Genomic DNA, 17,183 nt, shown 5'->3' on the forward strand with positions numbered 1-17,183 from the left:
CTTTGGCGACCCGTTCTTTTAGCAACATGTCTTTATGCTACAGACTATTTTTACAATTGTCCATATGGTAGAAAGTGTTTTTGAGCCTTGTCTTTTGGCGACCCATTCTTTCAGTGACCTGTATTTATGCTACCCAGTCTTTTTTCGGCCTTTCCATATGATACACAGTCTTTCTGGGACTTTTCCTTTGGAGACTCCTTCCTTTAGCGGCCTGTCCTTTTGCCACCCAATCTTTTTGCAGCCTTTCCATATGCTACACACTCTTCTTAGACTCATGCTTTGGAGACCCGTCCTCTTAGCGATCTGTCCTTATGCTACACAGTACTTTGAGACTTGTCCATTGGCGACCCGTTCTATCAGCAAGCTGTCCTTATGCTACAGACTATTTTACGACCTGTCCATATGGTACGCAGTCTTTTTGATACTTGTCATTTGGCGACCCATTCTTTTAATGACCTATACATATGATACACTGTTTTCTTGAAACGTGTCCTTTGCCGACCCTTTCTTTTAGCGACCTATACTTATGCTACACAGTCTTTTGAGACTTGTCTTTTACGACCCATTCTTTTAGCAACATGTGCTTATGCTACCAACTAGTTTTACGACCTGTCCATGAGGTACAGAGTGTTTTCGAGACTTGTCCTTTAGCGACCCGTTCTTTTAGCGATCTCTCCATATACTACCCAGTCTTTTTACAACCTGTCCATATGCTATTTATTGTTTTTGAGACTTGTCCTTTGGTGACCCGTTCTTCTAGCAACATATTCTTATCCTACAGACTATTTTTACGACCTGTCCATATGGCACAAAGTGTTTTTGAGATTTGTCCTTTAGAAACCTGGTCTTGTAGCAACCTGTCTGTATGCTACAGAGTATTTTTACGATTCTCCATGTGGTAGAAAGTATTTTTGGGACTTGTCCTTTAACCATCCGTTCTTTTAGCGGTGTGTCGATATGCTACCCAGTCTTTTTACAACCTGTCCATATGGTAGAGTGTGTTTTTGAGACTTGTCCTTTGGAAACCCGGTCTCTTAGCAACTTGTCTTCATGCTACAGACTTTTTTTATAATTGTCCATATGGTAGAAAGTGTTTCTGAGACTTGTCTTTTGGCGACCCGTTCCTTTAGTGACCTGTCTTTATGCTACCAACTCTTTTTTTGGCCTTTCCATATCCTACACAGTCTTTCTGAGACTTTTCCTTTGGAGACTCCTTCTTTTAGCGGCGTGTCCTTCTGCCACACAGTCTTTTTGCGGTCTTTCCATACGCTACACAGTCTTTCTTAGACTCGTGCTTTGGAGACCTGTCCTTTTAGCGATCCGTCCTTATGCTACACAGTCTTCTTGAGACTTGTCCTTTGGCGACCCGTTCTTTCAGTGACCTGTCCTCATGCTGCCCGGTATTTTTGCATCCTTTCCATATGCTACACAGTATTTTTGAGATTTGTCCTTTGGCGACCCATTCTTTTATCGATCTCTCCATATACTACCCAGTCTTTTTTCAACCTGTCCATATGCTACTCATTGTTTTTGAGACTTGTCCTCTGGCGACCAGTTTTTCTAGCAACATGTCCTTATGCTACAAACTATTTTTACGACCTGTCCATATGGTACAAAGTGTTTTTGAGACTTGTACTTTGGCCACCTGTTCTCTTAGCGATCTGTCCATATCGTACATAGTGTTTTTGAGACTTGTCTTTTGGTGACACGTTCTTGTAGCGGCTCGTCCTATGGCGACCCATTCTTTTAACGGTCTGTCGTACTGCGACCGAAAATGAAAATAAATGTCTGATGAAAGGAGCGTGTGTTCTCCTGAAACGTCACAAAGAAAAACTGTTTTCTTATGCTTGTAATAACCGTAAACTTCAGGAAAGTGAGATGATAATCAGCGGTATAGATTAAAAGGAGACGTCAAAATTGAAGAGGAAAGCTGAAAGACAGGAAGCCAATCTCAAACAAATGAAGAAGCAGAGGACCGTTGAGAGCAAAGGTCAAGCTGAATCTGCAGACAGTGCCGAAGATGACACGTACCCATGGGTCAGTGCCACTGGCGATGAGTACATTCCAGATACAGAATCAGTGAAGACTAAGCCAAAGTAGAATCACCAATGTAAGAAAATGACAATCTATCTACTTTCACTCGCTAAAGCTTGTGATGTAATCGGAGTCTCGGATAGATCGGCTGCTGTATCAGCAACATCAGTTCTGCATGATCTTGGTCTTGTGTCGCCAATCGACCTATCAAAGCAAGATCTGCCAAGAACGCAGTAAAACTCGGAAGGAACTCCAGCAGAATGATGACCAGTTTGAGCACACTCACACTGGCATAGATGGAGTATTCTTTGATGGCTGCAAGGATCAAACTTTGACGCAAGTTCTTGGCGACGATGACAAGTACCACAGAAAAACCCTCACGGAAGAACACATAAGCATCATCCCAGGGCCGGGTTCTTTGTACTTCAGCCACACGACTCCGCCATCAGGCTCTAGCAAAGACATAGCTGAGTCAATAGTCGCAAGTTTCAAAGAGCGGAATGGGCAGACAGAGAACATTAAAGTTGTAGGGTGTGACAGCACAAATGTGAACACGGGACACACGGTGGGCGTTATCCGCCGAAGAAACCTTCGAGCATCCTCTGCAGTGGTATGTCTGCTCCATGCCAATGAGCTGCCCCTGCGCCATCTATTCCAGGCACGACTACAGGCCCACGCGGATTCTCTGGAGATGTCGGAAAGCGGCTAGTGACGTGTAGCGTAGCAAACAGCCTGTCTCCTCATTTGCACCAGTGCAGCTGAACGAGCAACTGTCCAACGTTGACCCAAAGGAGTTGAGCACAGATCAGCGCTATCTACTGGAAATGTGCAATAGCATCAGCAAAGGTGAATGTAGCGTCAATCTGGCAATGCGAAATCCTGGTTGCCTGAATCACTCACAATGGATAACGATAGCCAATCGAATCCTCCGATTATATGTAAGCGACATGGAACCGTCAGAGAATCTGAAAATGCTTGTGACGTTCATCATTAGCGTATATAACGTGGTTTACCGTAAAAGCCAACTGGTCATGCCAAGATGGAGCTAGGCACCTTCACCAGATGCTCGTCAAGTCACGATACCTCAGCCCTAAGCACAAGAAGATCGTTGACCCCGTCATTCATCGCAATGCATATTCGCTCACCCGGAGAATCTGCTCCTGGCCATGATTACCAACAATCGACCACATATACGTGAGCTGGGCCTGCGACGAGTGATGAAGGCCAGAGCTGCAGCAGACCCCAGTGGACAAATACGGAGATTTAAGATTTCCGCAAAACTCAACTTCGACGCCGTGGAATACTTCGACATGATCGACTGGGCTGTCTGCACAATCTCGAACCCTCCCGTAATAAAGGCAATGAAAGACACTGAGCTCAAGGATCTCATCACGACGGAGGTGACTCCAACTTCCATCTTCTCAAAATTCTCCAACCACACACAGGCTGTGGACACGTGAAGCTGGTGAGCGAGGCGGCGAAAGCTGTTTGTGTACAGATATCGCGAGATGGCTTCATCCATGCACGCATCACTTCTCGACACCTAATGCCGACGTTCGAGTCGAAACGTGACCCTTCTCACTTCACTTGTAACTGTTTGTGGCATTTGATTGCATGAACTGAGTATTAAGGTGACTAAACTGACTAATAGTCACTATTGACTGACTATATCATTATAATGTCGCTTAGTATGGCCGCGGTGGCTCAGTCGGTAACGCGTCTGACTACCATGCTAAAGGTCCCGGGTTCGATCCCCGGCCGGTTCAAATCCGGGAACTTTTCTAAGGTTGGAAGCGGCCCCGGCGCCCACCCAGCGTCGAATAACATGGGTACCTGGGGGAAACCCTGGGGGGTAAAGGCGGTCAGGGGCGTGATGCTGATCACATCACCCCCACTCATGATCGGATCAAGAAAGTGTGGGGCGTTACCTCCACACCCCCTATACGCCTTCATGGCGTGGTGCTATGCACAGGGGAACACTTTACCTTTTTTTTTTTTTTTTTTTTAGTATTGTAAAACAAAAGGTTGCGAATGGCAATCAAAATATTGTTCAAAAGTCTTGAAATTTTTACACAGTGTTCTATTGATCTATTGGCAACTTTTGACATATCTAGCTAATTGAAATTAAAAAAAAAAAAATCGTTTAGCCCATTTTCACTCCACCCTTCTGTCCATGTGGTACAAGGTGTTTTCGAGACTTGTCCTTTGGCGACCAATTCTTTTAACGATCTCTCCATTTACTATTATCGGAAACAATAATCTCGTGAAACAAATAAATCTCAGCGAATGCAAAATATTAATTGAAACGAAGAACGCAAAATTCTCAGAAAGAGTACGAAATTTGGGCTTGACCATGGATCAAAAATTAGACTGGTCTGAACATGTACTGAAACAGTGCTAAAGAGCCTCTACACGCTTGTTGACTTTCTTTCACCGAAAATTAAATTAAATTTGGTCCAATCTTTAATATATCCTCTTTTCGATTATCGCGATGTTGTTTACGGGCCAAGAATCACAAAAAGGCTCTCAGGCAAAATTCAGAAAGTCCAAAATGCATGCATGAGGTATGTCTACAGATTTAAAAATTACGAACACGTTCTACCTGTGCTTAATCAGCACAAAATTCTCAACATGGCAAGACGGAGAGAACTGCACATGACCTGCATTACTTGCAATGTTATAAATAAAAACATACCGGACTATCTGAGTGTAAAGCTTAAAGCCAGGAGTGAAATGCACTGATACTCCACCAGAAGCGCCGCTAATCTCCATATACCTCGCTGCAGAACTTCTGTTTCGCAATCTTCATTCAGTTACATGGCACCTAAAATCTGGAATGCACTCCCGAATGAAATAAAGCAACTGAACTACAAACAGTTTCGTAGGGTCGCATATGATTCACTGATTGATGATCAGAAGCAAAGTAAGACCACATATGATTAAAAACTGTTTCCTGTGAATTATTGAAAAAACTGGACCGAAACTAAGTTAATACATGTATATTATTATCTTTTCATTTATTAGCACACACGCACTGTATATATTTTGTCATCTGTTTTCTTTTTGTGATTTTCTTTGTGTAGTAGTAGTTTTTCTTTATAGTTTCTTTTATGTTATTTTACTTATGTAGTGTCTTATAATCTTCATGTATAATAATGTACCTAGGTACTTTGCTACATTTTTCTTTGTCGGGTTAGGTGGTAGATCAGCATTTGCTGAATCTCGTCCAAGAATAAAGACCATTGAATTGAATTGAATTGAATATGCTACCCAGTCTTTTTACAATCTGTCCATATGCTATTCATTGTTTCTGAGACTTGTCCTTTGGCGACCCGTTCTTTTAGCAACATATCCTTACGCTACAGACTATTTTCACAACCTGTCCATATGGTACAAAGTGTTTTTGAGACTTGTACTTTGGCCACCCGTTCTTCTAGCGACCTGTCCATATGGTGCAAAGTATTTTTGAGACTTGTCCCTTGGCAACCCGTTGTTTTAGCAACGTGTCCTTATGCTACAGATTATTTTTACGATTCTCCATATGGTAGAAAGTGTTTTTGAGACTTGTCCTTTGGAAACCCGGTCTCTTAGCAGCGTGTCTTTATGCTACAGACTATTTTTACAATTGTCCATATGGTAGAAAGTGTTTTTGAGATTTGTCCTTTGGCGACCCCTTCTTTTAGTGATCTCCATATGCTACCTAGTCTTTTTCAACCTATCCATATGCTACTCATTGTTTTTGAGACTTGTCCTTTGGCGACCCGTTCTTCTAGCAACCTGTCATGCTACACAGTATTTTTGAGACTTGTACTTTGGTGACCCGTTCCTTAAACAACCTGTCCTTATGCTACACAGTATTTCTGAAACTTGTGCTTTGGCAAACCGTTCTTTTAGCGACCTGTTCTTATGCTACAGTCTTCTTCAGACTTGGACCTTGGTGACCCATTCTTTTAGTGACCTGTTCTTATGCTACACAGTCTTTTTGAGACTTGTACTTTGGCGACCCGTTCTTTTAGCAACCTGTCCTCATGCTGATCTGTCTTTTTGCGGCCTTTCCATATGCTACACTGTATTATTGAGATTTGTCCTTTGGCGACCCATTCTTTTAGCAATCTCCATATGCTATCCAGTCTTTTTTCAACCTGTCCATATGCTACTCATTTGTTTTTGAGACTTGTCCTTTGGCGACCTGTTCTTCTAGCGTAGGATGTGACGACCTCATCGCCTATTGATTTGTTCACTGCAGTTAGTCAACCAACAGAGTGAAATGGTCAACATTTTGCTCTGTTGGGATTTACAGAGCTGTCCTGTCATGACTCTATGAGCATCCCACAATCAGCAGAAGTGGGGTATGGTTGGTGGACTACAATGTGATCCTCCCAGCTAGATCTGAGGGATCCGCTGACCAACAACAGGTGCAGTCCTCCATTCATATTGGGGGTTAGGCGTAGAGCTGACAACTCTGCACTGTAAAAAGACATGTCAAGTAACAGCAATATAAGGCCATGGATGTTCCCAAGGTAAAATATTCCGGAGGTAAAATAGTCCCCCATTCAGATCTCCGGGTGGGGACTACTTTCTGAGGTCCCTGGACTAAGGATAAGATATACATTAGGAACAAGGATATTAAATTAGGCACCTGGAATGTTCTGAGCCTTTACCGGAATGGGGCATTTCAGTGTAAAGTTAATGAGATAGTCAAGTATAAATTAGACGTAGTAACTGTCCAGGAAGTTAGGTGGCCAGGAGAAGGGAATTGTAAAACTAAAAATTATACTTTTTTCTATGGTGGTACTGAAAATCATAATTTTCGAACAGGCTTTTTCATAAATAATAGAATTATCTCGGCTCTTAAAACAGTAGAACTTATTAATGATAGTTTATCATATGCAGTTTTACAGGGTAGGTGGTGCAAAATTATTTTAATAAACATACATGCACCAACGGAAGATAAAGATGACAATTCTAAAGATGATTTTTATGCAGAGTTAGAACAGGTCTTTGATAATTTTTTTCAGTATGATATGAAAATTCTGTTAGGTGACTGTAATACACAGATTGGCAAAGAAGAGACATTTAAACCCACGATTGGTAAAGAAAGTCTTCATGAATTAAGTAATGATAATGGTATAAGTTTAATTACTTTTGCAACCTCAAAGAATTTAATTGTGAAAAGTACAATTTTTAAACATAAAGATATCCATAAATATACCTGGTCTTCTCCAGATGGTAAAACTCATAATCAGATAGATCATATTCTCATTGATAAGAGAAGGCATACTAGTATAATTGACATTCGTACACATAGATAGAGGTGCTGACTGTGCCAGTGACCATTATTTAGTAATTGCTAAATTAAGAGAAAGACTCACAGTGATAAATCATAAGCAACAAAATCTAAAAGTTCTAAAATTTAATACAGGAAAATTTGGTTATGAAAGAATTAAGAAAGATTACCAAATTAAACTGTCAAATAGATTTGATGTTTTGCAGGATTTAAATGATGATGATGAAAATATAAATGAAACAGACGTAAATATGAATTGGGAGAACATACGTAATGCAATAGAATCAGCAGCTAAAGAAAGTATAGGAAATCATAAACCAAGAAAAAGTAAGCCATGGTTTGATAATGAATGTCATAATCTAATAGAAATAAGAAATCAGGCTAGACTTAGGTGGTTCAATAACTCTGATGATAAAAATCTAAGCAATTATAATAGAATAAAGCAAGAAGTTAACCACACGTTTAGAAGTAAAAAAAGAGATTACTTGAAGAGCAAAATTAACGAAATTGAAACAAACAGCAAAAACAAAAATGTCAGAGATTTATATAAAGGTGTAAATGAATTTAGAAAGGGGTGGCAACCTAAGTAAACTTGATAAAAGATAAAGATGGTGATTTTCTAGCTGACCCAAGCGATATTCTAAATAGATGGAAGAACTACTTTAATGACCTTTTAAATGTCCATGTAGGAGATAAATCAGAAGTAAATGAAGTATACACAGCAGAACCTTTAGTTCCAGAACCTAACTTGACTGAAGTTAAAGATGTTATTAAAAGGCTAAACAATAACAAAGCACCTGGCATTGATTTAATACCAGCTGAGTTAATTAAAATGGTGGAAATTCGTTAATATGTCAAATTCATAAATTAATTTGTTTAATATGGAATAAATAAGAAATCTCTCAACAGTGGAAAGAATCCATAATTGTTCCTGTGTTTAAAAAAGGTAATAAAATGAACTGCAATAATTACCGTGGAATTTCTCTACTTTTAACAACATATAAAATATTATCTAACATTCTTTTAACAAGACTAACCCCATATGGTAATGAAATTATAGGTGATTATCAATATGGATTTAAACGTAACAGATCAACTACAGATCAAATTTTTCACATTAGACAGAAACTTGAAAAAAAGTGGGAATATAATCAAAATGTCCATCAGCTATTCATTGATTTCAAAAAAGCATATCATTCGGTCAAAAGAGATAAATTATATAATATACTAGTAGAGTTTGGAATACCTAAGGAGCTTGTTAGTATGATAAAAGTATGCACCAGTGAAACGGAAAGTAAAATTCGTGTGGGTATTAATGTGTCTGACAAATTTACAATTCATGATGGGTTAAAACAAGGAGATGCATTATCTCCATTGCTCTTTAATTTTGCCTTAGAACATGCTGTTAGGAAGGTAAAAGGAACTAACGCAGGACTAAAATTAAATGGTGTGACTCAGTTGTTAGCATATGCAGATGATGTAGACTTATTAGGGGATGATATAAATACAATTAAGAATAATTCTAAAATATTTTTCAAAACTGCTAAAGAGATGGGTTTGGAAGTTAACAAAGAGAAAACTAAATATATGCTTACAGGCCGAAACCAAGTGTTAGGTAATAATCAAAATCTCATTATTGATAACAACTCATTTGAACCAGTTTCCAAATTCAAATACTTAGGAGTAATATTAACAAGTGAAAATTATATTAAGGAGGAAATAAAAAGTAGGCTTCATTCAGGAAATGCATGTTACTTCTCTCTTCATAAACTTTTGTCTTCTCGTTTAATATCTAAGAAACTAAAAGTTAAAATATACAAAACACTAATTTTGCCTGTAGTATTATATGGATGTGAAACTTGGTCCCTTACATTGAAAGAGGATCATAAATTGAGAGTATTTGAAAATAAGATCCTTAGCAAAATATTTGGACCTGAAAGGGATGAGGAGACAGGTGAGTGGAGATTTGTATTCATGTCCAGATATTATTAGAATGATTGAATCAAGAAGACTTAGGTGGGCAGGCCATGTGGCACGAATGGGAGAGAAAAGAGGAGTTTACAGGATTCTTGTTGGGAAACCTGATGGTAAGAGGCCTGTAGGAAGGCCAAGACGAAGATGGAGGGACAACGTTGAGATAGACCTAAAGGGAATCGGTAGGGATGGAAAAGAGTATATAGATCTTGCTCAAGATAGGGACAGATGGAAGGCCTATGTTGCTGCAGCCATGAACCTTCGGGTTTAAGAAGGCTATAGAGTTAGAGTTAGTTAGTTCTACTTTCATTAAAAATACATTATATTTCCAGTATGTGCTGTGACTGAAATATTCGAAGAGAAACACTGTTACATGTCACTTATTTTACACTATAGAATTTACAGCATACTCCTGTAAGTTGTCTTAGCATGAAAAAGTTGTTTGTAAAACTGATTTTGACTATTTTCCATGGTTGGGCAAACGTTAGCAACCAGCTTTGGCCCAACGACCAACGTCAATTTGCCAACCAACATAAAACCAACCTTTCCCACGCAAAAACTGACGTTGGCCCAACAGTTGTAATTACTTGGGTGGTTACTGGTCTCTTCATCTGCAAATTTAAGTTAAAGTGGAAAGTTACTTCCAAAGTACAGGTTTACAGGTAATTATGGCAAAAACAATTATGATGCTAGAAATGTAAATTGTGGTTGATTGATTGATTGAGTTGGTGCTTTAAGTCCACTTTATGCACAGTAAGGCTAATTAGGACTGGACCTACAGTTTTTAAAGTGGGATCCGAACCACTATGTGCCTCCACCCGGTATCGAACTTGGGACCCCATGATTACAAGCGAATCGGGGAGGCCAAATGTAAATTGTGAAAAATGTAAGTAGTATGCTTCCACTGTATTAAGCTATTACAGCAGACTATGGGTTATGGGTGTAACCAGTGGCCTATCAAGAACTGCAGCAGCCAAATTATGGGGTGATCACAATCATGTCAGTATGAGACTAAAGAAAGAAGGAAAGAAAACTTAAATGCTTTGTCTGTTAATGATAATAATGGTCTAAAACCGTCCATTAATTTATGATCTATTGCAGAAACCACAGTTACAATATCTGGAGTGTAATTATTAATCATAATTTTAAAAAAATATTTGACCTTATTATTTTCAAAATCAACTTACGGAAGCATATACACCACCATAGAATTTCTTAAAAATGTGCACTTACTGGAAACAAAGGAGAATTGTTCAAAATTTCAGAAAATATACATCCAACGGCCCACAGATCTACGCCTTCTGTGTAGAACCGTGCTCCATAGAGGAGCTCTGGGGCACGGTACCATCGAGTGGCCACCTGGTGAGAGTACGGCCTGTCATGCTCTGGCCAGAAGACTCTTCCTAATCCAAGGTCTCCAATCTTCAAAATCCCATCCTTGCTGATCAGGAGGTTGGCTGGCTTCAAGTCCTGCAACAGAAGTACAATAAATGTTGTCAGCATAAGCAACTCTTCCATTGCAAATATCAGGGTCCATTCTCACACTAAAAGGTAAAAATGAGGAAGCAGGGAGTTACAAAATTTTTCAAGAATTCACATGAGTGAATGATAAATAAGATTGCATGATATGATCCAGTTTGTTTGGGTATCTGATTGCCACAAGGGATTTGTATTTCTTTTTAAATACTTTTTTTTTTAAATTTTCTTCCTGCATGCACATATTTCTTGCAATGTAGAATTATTCATCTTGTAGTTTACAGTTGTTACAAGTATATAAAAATACACTCCAGAAATACCACGCAAATAAATGTCTGATGAAGAGAATGTGTGTTCTCCCAAAATGTTACAAATGTAAAATACAAAAATAAATTTTCTCATCCTACTTATGTTGCCTCAGAGTTCTGGCTAACCAGGAATGATAGATGAAACTGATCAAAAGACAATCATAAAGGAGCACCCATGACCAAACTGAGACTCGAACCTGGAATCTTTGGTGGCTGCTCAATGCTATTGACTACATGTGGGAAATCTAGGCTCATCTTTGGTCCAAACCATCCTATTCCAGGGACGGTGTAACAACCAGTGTGCAATCACAGCGCAGAATGGTTATTTTGACAAAATCCTGTTTCTCTGCTGACTGCTTAGGGGAGGGGGATTTTTAACGTCATTTCTTGCCCAAGCACTAGGCCTAATTGGTTAACCACGAGTTCCTTCATAGAGAAATGCGGCAACAGAGGGTCACTGCCATAAAGGCGGTTCTCGCACCAGATATAAGAGTTGCACAGGAATAGGTTCGATACCCGGTAGGAGCAGAATTTTGGTGTTGACCTGGCATCATGAAGACGTGAAAATAAATAGTCTCAGTGTGGAAAGCCATTGTTGGACCATGGAGATTTTTTAAAAAGTGCCCAAGCTAAAAATTTTGTTACTTTTTTTTTTTTAGTTTATCATGCCACTTTTTTCGCTCTTTAGGCTAATTATGACAACGAGGATGGATGATGATTAGAAAAAATTAATGACGAGACACCACAAACAGCCATGTCCATGCCAGAATTTGAACCTGGGACCGTGGGTGACAAATCAGCATCAGTTTCGTGATGATTTGTATGGTGAAAATCAACAATGCATGGCAGCCTACCTCCACTACCATGGCACAGTGCAATGTACAGGGAGGAAGCTTTATGTTTTTACCTTTATAAAATGTACCAGGATCTGTGTTTATCGTTATTTGTTTTTTTTTCCTGTACATGGTGGCTGGCTACTGCACTTACATGACAAAATTCAAGAATGTTTTTTTAGTATTCCATGATAAATTTCTCAAATTTCAAAGTCAGCAATATTTAAGACATCTCAAGCACTGAAACTGTAACATACATTGATTTTTTTTATTTTGCATTCATTTTCTAACACTTTTTTGCTGAATGCAATGAACAAATGAATACCTGTGTCCAGGTCAGGACCTAAATCAAGAATCTTCAATAGCGAGATTGTCCATGCATTTATATTTTACACAACATATAAAATACATATCTTACAGTCATCAACAGGTGTTTGAATAAGAATCTCTTGTACCTTGTGTTGAACAAATAAAAGTTCTAGTCAATGAGTGGGAGTTTGTAATAGAACATCAATACAATTACAAATGTATCATTTTATGTTTCTGGTATACATATGTTACATCTATTTTTCATTGCAGTTTACAGTTCTTGCAAGGACATAAACACAATTTTTGCTGATATGTTGCTTATGTGCTTGTAAGAAATGTAAACTGCAAGAAAAATAATTCTACAATGCAAGCAATACATACATACAAGAAGAATATGGTTATCTTTGTTACACAATGAATATCACAATAGATCATGAAATGGTGCTTACTCTATGCATGATACCATGCTCATGCAGATATGCAACTCCTTTTAGCAACATCTGCATGTAGGCCTTTATCTCAGGCTCTGTCAGTGGATGCTCAGCATCTCTCAGCATCTCCCACAATCCTGATGGCATGAATTCAAACACCAGCACAAAGCCCAGGCCCTGAGGAAACACATCCAACAGCTGTACGACCTGTGAAAAGAATATGGAAATGAAACAGCAAGTACGGAAATTAGATTGTAAAGACCTCTCACTGAAGTGACAAATGACACAAAACATGACAAGTGGCGAGAGACAGCTGTAGCAACTTGCAGATATAATTGCTAACAGCACCAAACCAGACCTGCCTAACCTCTCACAAATGCATCTAATAGCAGAAATAAGCATGTGAATAGGTTAGGCAAGTTACTCCTCTGTGTCACAAATTCTTGCGACAGAAAATTGAATTGTGTTTCTCTGATATGTGATGCAAATTGCAGCTGACACACAGAGGAGCAATTTCATTGTGAGTAAAATAAGTTAGTACAAGTCAAAACTGGATCTTTTTAAGTTCTGCTACTCAGTGAAATGATGATGTGTGGTGTAAGTTGCACTCTATCTAGGCAAGTTACGATTAGTGCTGCTAGTGTAGTTTCCACAGCAAACAATAAATGTGTGACACCATAACAGTCACTGCTGATAGAATATCTCCAAGTTTAAAAAGCTGTCAGTAACCACTCATCAGAACATGTTAACTGGCACCTGTAAAAAGAAATGCAACATTTCACACTGAAGTGTTGTGACATACTGCATGCAGCTTTTGCTCAAATATGTATCCTGGCCTGTTCTTCCAAAGTCCTGTTAAATTAAATTAAATTGTAGCTTTCTACATATAATGATGATAGTTTTATTTGCCACATACATGTATATTTTTACCATATTGTAGTTTTAGGCCAACTCAAGGTTTACCACCACAAGTAACTACTACACCCAGTACAATAACCTTTATATAATCTTTCAACATATCACATTGTGCTTTCATCAAGTTCAACCTGGTGAAAGTGCAAAGTTCCACTATAAATGCAAGTTTTGTGAATATGGCTGTTAATGCAGCAATGTGCTTTACACAGCCAACATTCAGCACAGATTTCTAATTACCAGATTTGAAATGCCTATTCCATGCAGCTTTGTCATGGGTACTTACATACTCACAGTCCACTTCCTGAAGAGCCTTTATTTCTCTGACAACCATATTGGGTATGCCATCTTCCAGTTTCTTAATCGGGACCTTCTTCAACGCCACCTCCTGGCCAGTTCGAATGTGTCGTGCTCTCAACACCAGGCCATGAGCACCTTCCCCTATCCTTCCAATCACAGTGTACTGGTCCATTTCTCACACCTGTTGCTGCTACATGAGCATTTCTACATGGAATCAAAACAAAGACAATAGTATTTTTATTAAGCTGTCTAATGTTATGCATTTCTTACATATTCACACAATCAGTGTACTTTTGCATCTGCATATATAGGTGGTTGACAATGTTCGCAGTGTGTGGAGCACATCAAAACAAACATTTCTTACTGATACTTTGCACAGGTTCGGGGTAATAAGAATATAAATATATGTGTGTGTGTGTGTGTAACTTCAAAAACACAAACAATCAATGTGATAACAAGGTTATTTTTCTCCCTTTTTCAACATTTTCACTACAGAACAATTGCTTCTTACTTAACATGAGCAAGGAAAGATTTTGAACCATAATTATGTGCTTAAATTGGGTGCTGACATTTGTGATAATTACATAAATAATAGTTGTCATGATTTATTTTATGGCCTTGCCTTTTTATTGCCCCAAGCTTTGGGGTGGCATGCTAGTGACTTATGTAATAAACTGCATGAAAATGTCAAAATGCCAGTGCCCCCCTATATAATGGGTCCAATGTATAACGTTCAACACAATTTCATTTTGTAACAAAATATTATTTGTGTGATAGAAAGTTCATAAATGTAAGGGCTCTGTGGGAAATTATCCAGGATGCCACTCTGAAATGAGCATTTTACTCTATCTCAATATTTCTATTTCCAAATACACAGTTAGTAATGGAGCATTCCCCCCAAACTTGGATGGAAATGAATTCTACAAGGGCAAACATTGAATTAAAAAAAAAAGCAAGGCTAGCAAAATCAAAGAGTAGCAGGACAAAAGGATACTCAAGATAGTATTAGTTTTCATGTATATCTTGCATTTTTTTCTTCCAGACGGCCAAGGGCACCAGCACGGTGGCGCAGAGGAGCTATTGCCATCCTTGATGTCATTTTTCCTACAAATAAAAATACATTTCGTAAAATATTCTTCCTCGTTTCACTCACATTTCATTCTCGCAGGTTTGAATCTTCTGGGGGGAGGGGAAGGGGGATTGATGGCCACCCTGCATGCTGAGAAAATTGGGGAGCTACAAATGAGAATTGTATGAAACCTGGTCATGGAAACCTACAACCACAATTTGTAAGTACACAAAACAAAATCACTACACAGATAGACAAGACTTTTCTGAAGTGGTAATACTCTAACAGAATTCTTCAAAATAGAATGCCATAAATACCACAATATGAACACTGAAATGCACTTAATCTCACTGTAACATACTATGAAATCAATCTATAAAATTAAACAAAATTTGGGTGGAGGGAAATAAAGAAGTTTTGAGACATTGAAGCAACATCACCATGCTTTTCTTCTGCAGTTCTTGCATAGAAACTTCAGTAAAACAATGCATTTAAACTTTTTATTTCTATCATTTTATTTATTTAAGGCTACAACTGCTTTCACCAGGTGGTGAGAATAGCAGGAAGTACTGAAGACCAGAAATTGAATGATCGGGAACTGGAAGTATTGACAGCAGTAATTTTTATGCCAACAGCCAGAAACATGGCCAGTAAATATGTGATATAGCCCGAACAGATTTCTTCAAATTTACAAGAGAAACTACTTACTGAAATCAGTTTCTGTAGCATTGTCAAAGTCCTTTGAGGTACATTCTTTCGCCGAAACTAAAAACTTCACCATAGAATGCTGCAGAAAAAAGAAATAATCACTTTTTATGTAAGGAACTTGCATTTTCTGCAAAGCGACAACATTTTGCCGTTGTTTCCATTATGTACCTGCAGATGGTGCGAGCGTCGAAAGTCACACGGTCTCGCCAGTGTATCCAAACGTGCCTCTTTTTATGATATTTTTTTTAACTATGCTTACCTAACCTAACCCAACCTAACCTTGCCGGAAATGGTCTGTGGGGCTATCGTGAATGGTTTTTGGGGCTATCTGTCAATGGTTTGTGGGGCTATCGTGGATTGCTTTTTGGGGCTATCCCTCAGTGGATTGTGATGACATAATGAACACGAAAGTAGGTATTTTTTGGTTAACAAGGTTGAAACACTGCATACCCACTCCAAATCGACAAAACACAAGCACGACATGCAATGATCCATGACGAGTGCATGCCATATTGTCTGTTACCCAAGCGGAACAAGGAAGACAAATAATGACTCGTAATATGAAAAGTTGACACTATTTTATGGAAAAAGGCATAACTTCACCTAAAAGAATATTCTGCAATGCAGAATAGGTAATTATCAATGCTAAAATGAACGAAATAAACAAGTGAGAGGTGTTCGGGCTATATCGCATAATTACCACATGACCTACCTAACATAACAACAAAAGCATTTGGAAATGTAATACCCCTTCATACGTACATCACAGGTGTTGGAAGTTTTTACAGAAGGAATTTTAATGCTAACAGCCTCATACCTGACCTGCCTAACAATGGAAGTATTTAGGAATGTAATACCACTTCACACCAATGTCAGGTGATGTATTAGCAGCAGCAGTCATGTCGGAACATCGGTAAGTATTTTATCAACTCCATGGTGTGCAAGTAACAAGAAGTATTAGTCGCCCACATGAAAATAAATGCCAACAACTAAAGAATGTGCACATTCATGAAACAGGTCAGGGAAAATCGTAGTTCATGCACCTGCACATGTTTAAACCTGGTGAAATTAGCTCAAAAGCTTGAAGCTAGTCACTCCTACATGCACAAGATGTCAAGAATAATATCCAACATTCAGAGATTGGTATAAATTTACAATACCGGAAGTATCTCCGATTGATTTGAAATTACGCATACTCACTAGTTCCGGCCTCGAATCTGCAGTTAAAAATTGGCGGTTACTTCCAGAAATTGCAAAATTACGTGAACATATTAACGCTATGATTGTCGATACACTATTATGGTAGCCATGTTTGATGATGTGTACAAGTGAAGTTTGCTACCTGTTGCATGGAGCGTTGATTTGCATTTGAGGGTATGACTTAAGATGACCGGACCACTCTCTAATTTTCTTCATATTTGGCATACTTACTAATTGAGACCAGCTAATAACGAATCTGAAGTTAAAATTTGTCGGAAACGTGTAGAAATTGCAAAATAATTGCGAACCATTGACGCTAGCCCCACGAACCATTGACGTGTG

The 17,183-nt window shown here is 38.6% G+C and overlaps 1 protein-coding gene across 3 annotated transcripts in view; it reads right to left on the minus strand.

Annotated features, from left to right (window-relative positions):
- Positions 1 to 17,183, minus strand: part of LOC145985241 (cyclin-dependent kinase 20-like) — a 46,471-nt gene that overhangs the window by 27,773 nt on the left and 1,515 nt on the right. For all 3 annotated transcript variants that reach the window (XM_083119016.1, XM_083119015.1, XM_083119017.1), the window contains exons 2-4: positions 13,851 to 14,068; positions 12,671 to 12,859; positions 10,529 to 10,765 (exon numbers count right to left, since the gene is read on the minus strand). In XM_083119016.1, the coding sequence (XP_082975142.1) occupies positions 10,529 to 10,765; positions 12,671 to 12,859; positions 13,851 to 14,036 (612 nt within the window). In that variant the 5' untranslated portion in view covers positions 14,037 to 14,068. The remainder of the gene's footprint in view (positions 1 to 10,528; positions 10,766 to 12,670; positions 12,860 to 13,850; positions 14,069 to 17,183) is intronic.

This window comes from Lepisma saccharinum, chromosome 3, assembly GCF_977018435.1.
Source record: "Lepisma saccharinum chromosome 3, izLepSacc3.1, whole genome shotgun sequence".
NCBI lineage: Eukaryota > Metazoa > Arthropoda > Insecta > Zygentoma > Lepismatidae > Lepisma > Lepisma saccharinum.